Raw genomic sequence first — 16,065 nt, 5'->3', positions numbered from 1 at the left:
TGTTATGGCTATTAAGTTTTGAATTATATTTTCACCCAAAAAATTTTTGAATAATTTTAGTTGCATAGATATATATATATATATATATATATTATATAAGTTGAATTTGGAGCTTAGATGCACGTGGTGAGGTTATTTTGCCAATATCAATACAAGCTCTTAATTTGGACATTGCTATCCGTTAGGAAAGATATTTACAAGGTAGGGCAACTAATTTCTTCTAATTAATTTATAATTACAGCTTAACATTTCTTTTTACAAGTATAGTAATCGGCATAATTCCATTAGAGCTTACAAAGAATAGAGCACATTATCAAGTATATCATGAATCAATTCAAGCAACCAAGTGAATCGTGTTCTTTCTCCCAAGGTTAGATAATTTTTTTATATTATGTTACTTCTATTTTTACAATTTATGCTTTACACAAAGTATCATATATTTGATTATGTATAACTTTCTCTCTAAATCCTTCTACGATTAATAGTTTACCTCACTTATCCACTGAAAATACTGATATGATTAGCCTATTCACGAGCGAGATTAATAAATATTTTAATTCATAATTATTATTTAATTTAATTTCTTATTTTGTATTCATGAATTCCATTCTTTATTATAATTTTTCAATGCACGGGTCTGAAAACCTAGTGTATATATATGAAGTAGTATCTCATGCAATAAATACAGTTACAAAAGAAAACGTGAATATTATATAAGGTCATAAATGTAAATGCCTAAATAAGATTTATGGTTGAAATATCATTTATAAGAAAAATAAGAAAAATTGTTGCATTAAATAGTAAAACCATTAAAATTTATCTATTAATTATTTTCAGCCATTGTTAGTTGAGAAGTATTGTATATTTATCTATAATATGGATTTATAAAAAATTTCTATAATTTTTTATCTATTCATTTTTTTATGCTACTGAAGCACCATGCACTTTTTATATCTAAATAATATTTAGAGTTGAAAAATACTATAACTATATTTAATATATGTACTGCAAATCTATATACATACTAGTCTTTTTTAACTCATGCATTACAAGAATAATTTTTCTACAGAGATTTATTGAGTTGTTTTCTTTTAGACATAAGATTATAATTTTTTTTCGATGGAGAAGTTTTTATGTTTTTTAAATCTAATTATAGTTTCATTTAAACTATGCAGATCCAAAGTACTGATAATTATGTTGTGGTTTATGCACATAAATAATATATAAATTTTTCAACATAAATTTAAAATCAAAGGAGATTTGTATTGTAATAGTCTAATAAGATATTAAACTTTGTATTTATAAATTCAGTTCATTTATAGATTGTACAGTTAACCTATCACTTGGAAATTAATTTTTTTACAAATAAAATTTTCTAGATTGAGGGCAAAAATACTTACATAAATTAATCCAAGTAAAGTTTCTTTCCCAATTTTATTAATTTTTAATTAAATTTAAACTAAATTATATATAAAAGGAAGTATTACTTAGATATTGACCCCTATAGCCATATTCAAGTATACATTTACAGTTTTAACCTTATTTATTGTATGGGCTATAACTATATATATAGAGATATATAGACATGTCAATTAATTGTATATATACACAATTATGCCACTCTTCACTTGCATTTAATTCATGTAAATATATCATTAATATAATATTTTTTTGAGGTAGTAATTTTTAATCTTGAATATTATTTACTTATTTACCTTTTAATTAAATCTCATACAATTATTCAAGTTTTCAGGATAATTTTTGGAAAAATATTCTGTCATTTTTTGGGTATATATATGAATTAATCGTATATATATTTACAATCACATCACTTTTTATTTTTGCATTTAATTCATGTAAATATATCATTAATACAATATTTATTTTCTTTGACATAGCATTTTTTAAAATCTTGAATATTATTTACACATTTACCTTTATGGCCTTATAATATCTATAAAATATCTTTCTAACTCCATTTAATGTGTGGGATATAACTTTATATATATATTGTGTATATATTTACAATTGCGTCACTCTTTATTTGCATTTAATTCATGTAAATATATCATTAATACAATATTTATTTTCATCGAGATATCATTTTTTAATCTTGAATATTATTTACACATTTACCTTTATGCCCTTATATTATTTATAAAATAACCGTATTTAATATTTGTGATACAACTTTATATATATATATATATATAGTAAAAGAGAACCGGTACATTTATTATGCATTAAATATTTTACTGCAACTAATTAATCAATTTTTATTTTATTTTAAAATGCTTCAAATAAAAGATCCCATAACTTTTCTACCATGATAATAACTAAAAAATATTTTAGATAAATTTCATAAATAAGCTTTTTGCTCTTATATTAATTATAATTGAGCAACTAAGTATATGTATATATAACATCAAGAATATACTAATGAAGCAGTATTGTATACTATATTTTAATATTTTCATTTTTATGTTTTAAAAGATGGAAAAATTCATATTTTTATACAAAATGTGAATCATTATTATGAGATTTAAAAAAGATACAATTTACTAAAGAAAACATATTTGATGTAAATCGAAAATACAATTATTCATAAAAGGAATCACTTCGTAAAAGAATTAATACATTTTTTTCACTATTGTATATTTCATTCAGTATTTGAATTCTCAAAATACGATTATATCATAACTTAAAATTTTCAATTAGAATTTGTTAAATTATGATAACATTTTAACACAAACTTGAGAAAAATAAACACCATTAACTCCCCACGCATCGGACGGGAAAATGTTAATATACATAAGCAAAGGAGAATTGTTGCATATAATGATGTGAATTAGGGATGGAGAAATTGTAAATTAATTTGAATATATGGATAAGCATATATAACACATAACTAATTATACAGTTCCAAAATATATTATAAATAATTATTATACTTAGAAGTTATATAGATATTATAATTAGAATGGAAATAGAATAAAGTATTATAATTAATATTGGTGATCCAAATATTAATAATTAATAATTTTTGATTTATAACTTATACGAATTTTTTTTTCTCCAAATACAACACTTTACTAAATAACAATTCAAAAGTTTATGCACCAACTTAGTTAAAAATTACTACTGCATAATGAAATAGAAATGGCAAAAATAAAATAACATTTTTATTGAGATTGAAGTATCAGATATTCTTATCATTATTTCAAATACTTTTGTGTTTTTTTTTTGGTTACATACTTTTATGTTTTATACATTTAAAAGGTAATGGTATAATGAAAAATAAAAATATGAAAGATCCAAATGATTAAGTTAAGATATTGTTCTAAAAATATTGTTAGATATATATGTACGTGCATGCATCACGCGCAAGAACAGTGCCAACACCAGAAAACGCGTCCCATACACAGACATTATTATTACCGCTTGTGCATCTTTTTCGACCAACCCTTCCGTCCATCATCCATACATATTTCTCGAAAAGATTTTCACCAAAAGAAAATTGATGCATTGCGTGAACCTACCGCACTAAAAGAATAAGCCCCCCTCCAATTCGCCTTTAATTTGATGGATCGCGACTTCTTCCCGATTTGTACATATATATACATATATAATTGGATTTGATGTTTACGCCAATTGATCAAGAAAGAACGCAAGAGGAGCTAGAGAATACGTTTAAATTATGTCTTCTAATTATTATTCCTCATTTTTTTCGGTGGTTCTAATTTTTCCTCACTGCTTACTATCAAGCTGCTAATAACTGGGAAGGATATTAGTACTCGGACACTTCTCTCTTTTGCTCTCTGAAGTTCGTAGCTTGTTGGAAAGGGACTGGGAGGTGTCGGTGATGCATACTTTTGGTGAAGGAAATCGTTGTGCGAATTGGCTTACAAATAGAGCACTTTTGATGCCTTTGGGGTTTCATTTTTTTTTTATTTTGGTCGGTTCCTAACGTTCTAGGGTTTTTATTGTTAGGAGATATTTTTGAGGTTTTCATACCTAGCTATTGTATCTCGTAATTTTATTTTGGGCTTTTTTCCAGTTTATCTATCCAAAAAAATTATTCCTCTCCTTCATACATACATATATTTTTCAGGTGAACTATGAGGTAATATCTTCCATAATTTTATACATATATTGAACCTACACAAACACAATTATATACCACCACACGTGTATATATATATATATATTTTGGTGTATATCTGGTATCTAGAAATCCAATGGGTTCTGACTAATTCAGTCGGGAGATCGAGCATTAAAGGTTATTTTTTCTTTCAACAAGTGCGCTTTCCGGGATTCGAACTTGTATTCTCCTCCTTACGGAGGTGAGCTGCTTACCAATTAACTAACACTTTTGTTGGTCGTATATATATATATATAGTACACTTACACGCAATTATATATATATATAGTACTAGTGGTGTTTACCTACCAACCATCTCTGGGTCGGAAATCGATATTCCTGCCTTTCCTGATCTCAGTGAGTGGAAAACTTTTGCATGCTTTGGAAATTTCCAAGAAACCGACCCGGCCTTTTTGGAGAAATTATTAATCCTTAGCGATCATATAGGTATATATACATATATATAGAAGCTGCTAGGTGCTAGCTTGCCAGACCATGTTTATTCTTCCCTATTAATTATGTGTCTTTGGTAACCGATGATTATAAAGATTTGTAGTGTTCTTACTACAATCGTAGTATTCTTACTTGATGTGATTTTCATATTTATTTTCTTTTATAGTTTGCCTGATGAGTCAACTATTGTATCCCGTTCTTCTAATTTTTACTTGAGTATTTTCCCTTGTATCCGCTTTTGCAGTGGACCGTGATATCTGTTTGGATATTAACGAAGAATTCTCGTTACCGTTTGAGAAAAAAAAAATAAAGATCTATGCTTGCATGATCTCAATAGATCACTCACAGGCCTTTCAGTACAATTGGATATGAGAATTACATGGTTAAGTAGATTAATAATATATACACATAAACACTTGACCGTGGAATGGGATGGTTCATCTGTCGATCTCGATCGTCATTTTTAATTTCCAGCAAAATTCTTACCAATTAAGATAGAGAGGAAGAGGAATTAATAGGAAAATTAAAGAAACTTCAATTAAACGTGTATAATTTCCTCTTCTATAATTTAATAAAAGAAGTTAAATAGAGACCGGGAGACGTGGACTATTCCCTCCCAACATATAATACCTAATTCTAGCTATGCAATTATATTATATGAGGTCAAAGGAACAAATTATTGTTTGCTGTGGGGGACCGGGGACATTAATTGGTAATGTCAATTTGACAGTCATGGCCAATCCTATCGAACCAGCTGGTCTTGATGATCATATAATAATATATATGATCATAACTTCATAAGCCAATTCATTAGGCTTTGTTTTGCGTGCATTAGCTTTCCCAAGAGGATGGACTGAGACCTCATTTTTTTAATAATTGGCGTGGCAAATCGATCGTAACAGCTATCTCAACCCGGCTCTTAGCTAAAAAAGGGTAATTAACATTAATTTGACCACATTCATACGTAAAAGCTGTCTTAACCCTACCCTAGCTAAAAAGAAAAAGGTAATTGACAATAATTTGACCACGATGACAATGGCTGCCAACACTGCAATATATATATAGCAAATCAATCCTTTTAAATTTCATTCTTTATTACTTGCTGTCTTTCGACTCTTTGTATATGCGCTTCCAATTCATATGAATCGTGTCTGTTGATGAGCAATTGTGTAATTAAATATATATACTCGTGATAGCTCAAACATATTTTCTACCTTCATCAAAGAACACGCATGGTGATTCTTCAAAGAATGAAAGAGTTAATTACAAAATGATAATTCATATATTAATTAATGATCGATAATGTGTTCCTGTTTTCCTTTTCTACTGGTGGTGTCATGCATGTTGAAATTTGGTACTAAAGGTAACAAAACATTTAGGATTATCAGCATCCGTATAAACATACAATATGATCCACTAATATTTCCTCCCAAGTTCAATGCTTTGTTCATATAATAATGTATTATGTCGTATGTAGGTATATATGTACCTATATGAGTATGTATATGTCTACCGATATAATACTCATGTGCCTACCCTTTGAAACTGATGTTTTAAGGTTTTGGCCTCCGAATTTAGACTGACCACTGACTTATACAAAATAGATAGATAGACAGACATATAGATAGATAGATAGATAGATAAAATGATACATTGAGGGCCCATCGCTTAGTGGGAACTAACTTCATCTGGTTCTATTAATTTCTTCTTTTGGACTTTTAGGCGGTCAAAAGTTATCAAGTCAAAGGTTGAAATTACTTTTGGTTTAGAATTTGACTTTGATGAATATACGTACTTATAAATATAGCTGAAGAAATGCGCAATAATTTCTTTTTTTAGTTATAAGAAAGGCTTATGATATAATATAATAATAAAAATAATAAAGTTAAATAAATGGACGGTGAAGTACTACTGTCAAAAATTGAACCCAAAATCTTATGATTCCAAGTAAAAATTATTGTCATTGTATCAAATTCCCTTTTCTAAAAAATGTGCAATATTGTTTTTCATGTAGGTAGATGAGTATGATATTATAATATCTTAAAAGTTTATGTACCTACCTGGTGAAGAAATCGGATCCCATTAAAGTGAAGCAGTCTTGGGACTTATATAATTTTCCATAGCAATTTTAATAAGCTTTTTCTTTTTTGTTTATTTCGACTGTTTGTGGTATGTTGGGGCCCACAAAATCTTTTATTTTATTCGATTTTTCCTGAGGATTTTATATATCTATCATGATCCTAAGTATCTCATAAGCCCATATAAATCTGAAAATCCCATGCAATTTCCCCCTTCTCCTAATTTTAGTTGATAAATTAGGCCAATCGTCTGGGTTGTTGGCCTGATCGTAAAATGTACTTGCAATAACAGTACTTAATTTGAACAGATATCTTTCACATATGAATTGGCAAATCAATCCCACCGGCAATACATATAATACATAAATGAAATTGCTGAAAAATGAGAACTCATGAGAAGTTATGGTAAGAATGAGAAGAACTTTTATGAATGGTAATGAGCACTAATAAGTGAAAAATGACTTATTTTTTTAAATCAAAATTTTCTATTTATTTTATTAAGTAATTTTTTGCTTAATGATTAAGTAGTTTAGACCATTATCTCTCATCTTTTTCTCTTTTTTACATTTATTTTCCTTTATAACTAACTTATAACTAATTTTTAAGCACTTATTAATTAAGTTTAAACAAATACAACCTTAGTTTCTTTTTTTTCCCCCGGTGAGAATTTAATTAGATCAGAACCTGATGAGCATCTCTTACTTTTTCGTAAGATATATTTATGTATATATATATAGATAGATATATACTCAACAATTAACTATGAATATGGAAATCTAATCTAATCAGATAATTGTGCTCACGTAACATACACTCTCATCATTTGTCTTATCCTCTCAAGTCTCATCCATTGTCATTAACTTAGAAAATTATATATATTAAACATGAAGGATAACATTTGCTTTTCGTCGTTGAGCGAGGACGGACCTTCACCTAGCTAGCTAGAAATCTTGTGCAAGGGAGGAACGAGAACAATGTATCCGTAGACATAGCAGGGTATTCAGCAAAAAATAGACATAGCAGGGTAATTGAGCTTGTGAGGAAAAGAGGCAGTGATGCAGAGCCCAGCCCAGACCAGACCAGACCAGACCAGACCAGACCAGAGGATTATTGAGAAGAAATTTCCGGGGATGGATGGATGGATGGATGGAGCATGCAGTGCAGATCCACTACATATGGTCATATGGGCTGCATATGTAGCCTCGTGCTGCTATTGGGGCTGACATGCTAGCCCGATTTTAAATTGGGCCCTCTAGGTAAAAAACCAACTCGACAAGATTGGGCTCGATGTAATTAAAGAGTCAACAGCACAAGGCCCACTTAATTAATTACCTTATCTATCAACTTTTTGGGGACATTCTTCTGATCGGAATGTAGAATTTGTCAAAAACGATGTAATCAAATCATTGATCTCTTCTATTTTAATTTATTTATTTTTAAATAACAATGGTGATTAAAAGAGTCAAGATGAGGTAAATGGGTTCCTTTCCTCCGACGTTTTCTGGTTGGTCGGGAAACTTCTCGACTAATTAATTTGGTAATTGATTAATTAATTAATTAGAATTATACATGCATGCATGGCGTAATGCGTTGACCCTTCTTGTTGACGATTTGATAATTGAATTGGTTCATTCAGTTCAAACGACAGTTGCGGTACGGAAGAGCCAAACTAACCCAAAGTCCAACCAAAAAAGGTTTAAGTTCAGAGATTCGTTTAGTCAAAGCGCATGCCCATGGGATACTTGGGAGACCTCGATCGTATTCCATTTTGTCCTAACTCTCAAGACAGGAAATCGCATGCAACTTATTTTAATCAATTTTCTCGAGGTCATTGCATTTTTCTTTTTCTCTTTTTTATGGAGTTACTAGAAAGGTCATCGGATCATTTATTTTTCTGTGCGTACATTGGATTATTTATTAGGATATATATACATATTTACGTGTATAGTACATGCATCATTAACATATATAGCTAGTAAAGCTAACCGTACTCATGATTAAATTCTATTTGGAACTCTAAAAAGTTAATAAGATGATTGAACGTGAGATTTTCTATATATATGTATATATATATTGTATTAAAAATAGGATTTATTCGTTTATTCTTGATTCTCTGGGCTATCTCATATACGAAATTTTTTTTAAAAAAAAAAAAAAAAGACGCACCGTCAACATTTTGTTTTAGATGGAAAGACAAAATCCTTAAAAAAACAAAAAACAAAGAAGAAAGTTCAAGCATGTTGCAATCCAAATCCAAATATATACGCCGGCGGCCAGCAAGATTGAAAGTTGATAAAAATGTTGATGATATATGATTTTTTTTTCTACTTTTCTTTCTCCGTGGAAATTATGTATGTAATGCGGACAATAATCTTATGATTTCCTCTATCAATAATGGTGATATGATAGGATTCAGTTTTCACGATTGAGAAAAGTCATATAAGAAAATGACTGACTCGCATGCACACGACGCATTGAACACAAAACAAAGCTGCATGACCCCCAAAACACAAGGGCCACGTTGTCTCATAAATATATACATGACATATATATATATATATATATAGGCCACCTTGAGCAAATTTTGAAGCAAATTGCTCACATTACGAAATAAACTATTCAAATTTTTTTAAAAATTACTTAATTTTTCAATAAGATACTTAGTTTTAAATTACATTATTAGTAATTTAGTTCATACTATAGTACAACAAAATTGATTGATTGCGCCATAAAATTTTTCAAAATTTTTACTACAAAATTAAAAGATGGTATGTCCCTGTGTTGCTTAATTATACATAACTAGGATGAAAAATTCATGCGATGTTGTGGATAAAAAAATTTCCATTTATTTTTTTGATTTATTATAGTATTTGTCTAATAATCAGTATAAATTATAATTAAAACTAATGATAAAACTTATTATCTATAAAACTTATGAACTATCTATTAATAATAAATAATCCAAATTTTACAAAAGATTCTACTAATTAATATTTTTTATGATATATGAGCTAAACAGTTCTTCTCAATAATCTTAATTTGAATTTTAATATTTATAATTAGAAAATCACAATGGCAATATAATAAGACTTAAGTTGACCATAATTTTAAGTGAATGAATTTTACTTGTAGTAGGAATCTAATATAGATAATTAATTTTGGCCCCCAATATTGTGCAATAAGGGGCCTCGATTCAGGTGAAGAAATTATGCTATGTTAGCAATTTGAGAAATTTGGAAACATCTTAACAATGGACTTTTCATATTCCTACATTTAGTTTTTAGACTCCAAAAATAATTTAAAAAATTTTAAAAGTAAGAGGTGAACATAAGTTTGTTGATGTTGTAGTGACAAAGACATGGTTAATTGTGTTTATTGTCTTGTGTTCCAAAACTTTCCATTCAACTTTTCTCATTTTTATTGGGGTAAATTTCGACGACACCCCTATAATTTAGTAAATAGCCAATAACAGCCTCCCTTTTCATAATTAGTCACACACCACTCATCCTTCCGCTGATGTATCATCAAGAATGCTTAATTGTCGCCACGTAGGTGTTGTCTCACCATGCTCCATAAACGGGCCCAATATATCTGACTTTGTGTCACTGTCCACGTGGCTATGACTAAGCACTCTTGGTGCCACATTTACCAAAGGAGAGGTGGTGTGTGCTTAATTTTGAAATGAATGGGTGTCGTTGGCTATTTACTAAATTATTTGGTCATCCAAGTTTACCCTTTTTATTATTCTTTTCTTTTTTCATACATGATTTTTTTCTTTTGTTTTCATTTTTACATATATCCTCATTACGAATAAAACTATCGAACTGAATATTATTATTAGATGATTTACTAGACTTTAAACAACTGTCATACTAAGAATATATAAGGTTGTACGAAAGTAGGTATTGCCCCGGTGAAGTGGGGCTCTTGCACTAGTTTGATATTCATTAAAAGCATCTCGTAGTTACAATCATCAAGTTAGTACCCAAATGGAAATCAATCTCAGTTAACAAACTGGCATAACCTTATTTTTCAGAGAAAATAAGAATATTTGTTACATCATAAATAAGAAAATACTACTTAAATTGGTGATAAGTTGAAATAGACTTTCTATCGATATAGGTTTGTTTTAGGTGATTCGGATTTGTTCTCCTAAAGTAAGATCTCGAGTGCGAGTGCTGTGATTAGAAAAATGTACAATTATAGTGATTAGAAAAATTCATGATGAGAAGAGTTTTATTTTGTCTCTCGAACTTAAATTAACTATGATTGTTGAACTTCCAAGAAGCAGGTGGTGTGCATCAAAAAAATTGTAAATAAATTAAATAAAAATAGGGAAATGCTAAATTTTTTTAAAAAAAAGGTGACTCTAAACATGTTTGGAACCATCCATATCCATATTCATATATATATATATATATATATATATATATATATATAATATTAATGAAATAAAAATATTTTAAAAAATTTTAAAAAATTAAAGAGGTGATTTAAAATAATTCATGTATCTCATATCATTTCTTATTATAATATATGAACTTATTATAACGTACGAAAAAAAATTAAATATTTGAAATAAAGATATTATAAATTATCATATTTAAAAAAATGTATAATCGAATTTGTATAATAATAAATTATATAAAGATATATAAAAATGAGTCCACGCAAAGAGAAGACAAAAAAAAAACTAGTATTGAATACGGGGGATATTAATTTAATCCATTAATTAATTTGAACCCCTTTCTTCTCTGGGGAGTTTGATCCAAGACAGTTTAATTAATTAATTAATTAATTAGTCTGCTTACATCATTTAATAATGTCTATTTTTATATTAATAGGGGACGTGAATTGGAGATCAATTACGAGCTAAGGAATTGGTTTTGCAAATTTTTCATCGCTCGAATTAGAGACTTTTGAAAGCTCCTCATCACTTGAATGGGAGACTCTCGTGAAAGTGCTTTAAATTATTATAAATATATATATATATACACACATTTTAGTACAAATTGTTAGCGGTCATACACACATATATATGTATGCTTTCTGATCAACTTCCGATTTGCATATTTATATCCGAAAACTCAATAAACTACGACTAATTCAGTTTGGGCTGGATTGACCTATTAGGGGATAAAACTCTTTCAATATAAAATTTTCTCCGTTCATAATATTTAAACCCGAGATATTGTTTAAAAGAAACAAATGCCGACCACGTTAGGCGGCTTTTACACAATCTTTGCCTTGTATTAATTTCTTAATTTTCTTCTGCACATGGTTATATAATTAGAAACTTTTGATCAAATGTATGTATGTTTTGTCTTTACATATATATATATATATATAATAGACGTGTATTACACTAAGTACGAAATTATTTACTAAATTTTTATTAATTTAATACACTAATTTTATAAATTTAATAATTATTTTATAAATAAATAATAAAAATAGCAAACTAACTAATTAAATAAAAAATTGAAGAAAAGTGACGTAAATTAAGAGAGCGAAAGGATTGAGAGAGTTCAGATAATATGGGAGGTGAGAGGGGCGGAAAAGAGAGATAATGGGTAGTTATTTTTGTCATTTTACAATTCTATCATATATCCAATGGTTATTATAAATTCAAACATATATAGTAAGGGTAATATGGGAAAGGGAAGGTTAGACAAAGAATTTGCTTCTCACATGTAGTAATAATAGATGGATAGATAGATAGATGAATGTATAATATTCCTTGGAGGCCCACGAATATTTTGAATTAATTTTTCTTGGCTCTTGGCAGACATGCGAAAAACTGTCCCAATCGACGAGGACCGGGGCATGGATATGAAAGTTTCAACCGGGCGGGGTCACGTTATCAACAGGGAAGCTGGGAAGGGATTCATTGATCGGATGTAAGACTGAAACTTCGGGGGATCTTCCCATTAATTATATTGTCAGTTCGGGGCCAGTTAGAGCCAGAGCCAGAGCCAGAGCCAGAGCCAGCCATTAGGTTTTGACCCAGTCCCTCCCTCCCTTCCAGGGCAGATCAGGGGGAGGGGAAAAGTCCTTCTAGACTGCTAATTAAGTAGGACAGGATAGGGATTAGGTCAACTCATCTCGATCGATCGATCAGCTCCAATAATATTCATTCATCTCCTTCTCAGTTCGTAGCTCTCTCTAGCTAGTCATAAATTATAAAACTGTGTCTTATTCAGCTAGCTAGCTCCGTCCTATCATCATTATCCTCTTCTCCTCCTCCTACTCCTCCTTCCAATTCTTCACCTTCCCATGAATTTTGACATGTCCCGAGGCGAGAGGGGGCCGATGAAGGTGGTGATCATAAACACCCAGTATGTGGAGACCGACGCCACAAGCTTCAAGTCAGTTGTTCAGAAACTGACCGGTAAAGATTCTGTGGTTTCTGACTACTCCTCTGATCATCCGATGAAGAACATCGTCAGCTGTCCACATCATAGTAGATTAGGATTAGGAGGAGCCATCTTGGAGAGGAACTGGTCAATCAAGGAGTTCGATCGACTGCTCAAGGAGATGCCACCCGTGGACGAACTGTCTCGGCTATGGGATTGATCCAGATCTCATAGAGATAGATAGATATATATATATATATCATTCGTCCGTGATCGTCAGTATTTATTAATTTGTGTTGAGATCCATCGAACCGTATACACACACACACACACACACACACACACACACACACACATGAGCTAGCTATATGTATTATTCTTTCATTCTTTCATTTCAGATATGAAAATTTCCCCATCTTCAGCTCCGCCTCTCAGTGAATGTTGTGACCACCCAGTATGAACTGATGTTCAATGACGATGGCGTGTATACACACACACACACATATATATATATGTTTATTTATTTATTTATTTATATGCATATATATATATATAGTAGTATATCATTTTTCATCCACTTGTTAAAAATATAGGAAACTATATATACACACGCACACAACACCACAAACATGCATATGTGGCTCATTTTCCATCTTATAAGAATAAGATATGCAAGTGACTCACCTTTTCGGTACTGCATACATACATAAATATCACAGTTCAGGGGAAGGACACGGAGAAAATGGACCATATCGGATCCGAGTGTATACGTGTGTTGTGGGTGTGTTTACAGAGAAAAAGGTCTCTTGATCGGTCATGACAATATTTTGGAGCTTAATTAAGAAATCTTCTCCCCTTTACGAATTGATTAATTATAATTGGGTTGTAGATAAGCTAGCTAGAGGACATGTAATTACACCTTAATTTGTTAATTAATTTCTTCCACTTTTCTTCTTCCCATATGTGCAGCTAATTTTTCCAGGCCAGGAAAAGAACTTCGATTCAGGCAGCTTTAAATTCTCATAATAATCAATCTTGGTTGATAATATATGCGTTCAAGTTCGCCTTCCTTCTAACCGAAAAAAATATATGTATCCAAATTCATAAACTTTTCTACAATGCAGACAAAATATGCAATTTTCCAGGAATTTCATTTCCATAAAAGAAAAAAAGAAAAAGAAAAAAGGAGTCCACCCCTGAAAATGGAATATCTCCAAGTCAACTTTCCAAGTTTCTGGTAGCTCTGCTTTTGATAATTTATTTTGTCCGTTCTAGATTAAAGATGATTTCAAATGGAAGGAGATTTTGTGTGCAACGGTGGTATCACATAAGGTTATGTCATAAGACAGATAAAAAATATTATTTTTGTCAAAAATAGATTTTTTTTTTAATTTTTATTTACATACTAAAAATCAAAATAACAAACCATTATTGATTTGTGATACTGTCACATGGAACCACTATTGCATACAAGACTTTCTCTTTAAATAAGAGAAGGTCTCATGTGTAATAGTGGTACCACGTAAGATTATGTCACAAGACACATAAAAAATATTATTTTTACCAATTATATTATTGATGAAGTCCTCAATTAGATTTACCTTAGAAAATATTATATCACATTAAGAAAGATATATGGAGGGTAATTTTTTTCCAGTGCACCCTTTTGGTTTGTGAGAAAGTTTGGAAATTCCCGGAATTCTACTAACTTACAAATTTCCCCTACATTTTTCCTTTGTTTGAACGTATTCTAATTTCCATTGATCAAAGTCTACTCATGTTACTCATGTTAACTTTCCTAATAATCTAACAATTCACGTACCAAACCGTCCCAAGAGTAAATACTCCTACTCCTTCTTCCATGGGGAAAAAAGAAAAAGAAAAAAAAAAGTATACTCCTTCAAATGACAATATCTACACACAACAACACATGTTTCTTTTGTTTTTTACCTTTTTCAATTATACTATGCCTTTTCTTTTGATCTTCTTAGAGCACCCACAATGGGTGATTGGAAGGCGTCTCAGATAAGCAGCCGTGACGTTGCAATTTTTTTCTCCCACCGTGGGGGAAAATGAGCTAGGACAGCAAGGACCATGTGGCAGTGGTGTCAGGCTTTGTCTGCCACCACTGCAACATTAATTTTTATTATTAAAGGAATACCCTTTCCCTTTCCACTAGACGTTGCCAAAGAGGCAGTTCCTTCTTTATTTATTTTGTTTTAGGGATGAGGACTCACTATTATGGAGTGAGTCCCCGTTTTATTTGGGTCCCCATTCCATCTTATGTGGCACCTGAGTGGGGCCCCCAAAAATGAGAATGGGGACTCAACTATTGTGGATGCTCTTAGCCAAAACGCTGAGAAAAGTATTAGTTCAGAATAAGGAAAAAAAAGTAAAAAAAGGAAATTTTTAGAGAGTAAATTTTAATTTACTATTTTTGTCTCTCCTCTTATATGTCGCTTGTACTGTCAGAGTCGGATTCTACTGTGAATATACGTTTCCTTTCTCTCTCCATCTCTCTCTCTCTTTTTCCTGTGTGATTGTGTGAGAGTAAATTCAACATTGCACAAACAGTAAATTAATATTGGTATCAAAGCTTCTGTGATTTTAAGGGGCTGTGAGTGATCCTTGTGAAAGTGTGGTCTTGAGTGTTTTGTCTGCGGCCATAGAAGTTCGAAGCAAGATGGAGGCAGGTTTGATTGGTTTCTCCATCATGGCACCACCAACGTGCGATGGTGAGAATTATCAGGCATGGGCTTTGAAGATGACAGCTTTCATCGAAGGTTGTGATTTGCGGGAAGCAGTGGAACAAGACTACGAGGTTGCTCCCCTTCTTGACAATCTAACCGTGAATTAGATCAAGTATCACAAGGAGAGGACCACGATGAAGGCAAAGTCCTGTCTTTATGTTGCAATTTCACCAACAATCTTCACCAGGATCATGAGGTGTGAGTCAGCTAAGGCCATTAGGGATTTCCTCAAGGTAGAATGTGAAGGAAATGAGAGGTGAAAGGGATGAAGGTATTGAATCTTATGA

The 16,065-nt window shown here is 30.8% G+C and overlaps 1 protein-coding gene across 1 annotated transcript; it reads left to right on the top strand.

Moving 5' to 3' along the window:
- The first annotated feature begins 12,984 nt into the window (after positions 1-12,984).
- Positions 12,985-13,248, top strand: LOC116214603 (VQ motif-containing protein 1-like). Its single transcript, XM_031549981.1, has one exon. The coding sequence runs from the start codon at positions 12,985-12,987 to the stop codon at positions 13,246-13,248; it is 264 nt and encodes an 87-aa protein (XP_031405841.1).
- Positions 13,249-16,065: the final 2,817 nt, after the last annotated feature.

This window comes from Punica granatum, chromosome 7, assembly GCF_007655135.1.
Source record: "Punica granatum isolate Tunisia-2019 chromosome 7, ASM765513v2, whole genome shotgun sequence".
Classification (NCBI taxonomy): Eukaryota; Viridiplantae; Streptophyta; class Magnoliopsida; order Myrtales; family Lythraceae; genus Punica; species Punica granatum.
Note: the sequence above shows the minus strand (reverse complement) of the source record. Positions and strands in the feature narration are given on the sequence as shown.

Coding starts and splice junctions, on each gene's coding strand:
- LOC116214603 (XM_031549981.1), top strand. CDS start 12,985: ATGAAGGTGGTGATCATAAACACCCAGTATGTGGAGACCGACGCCACA.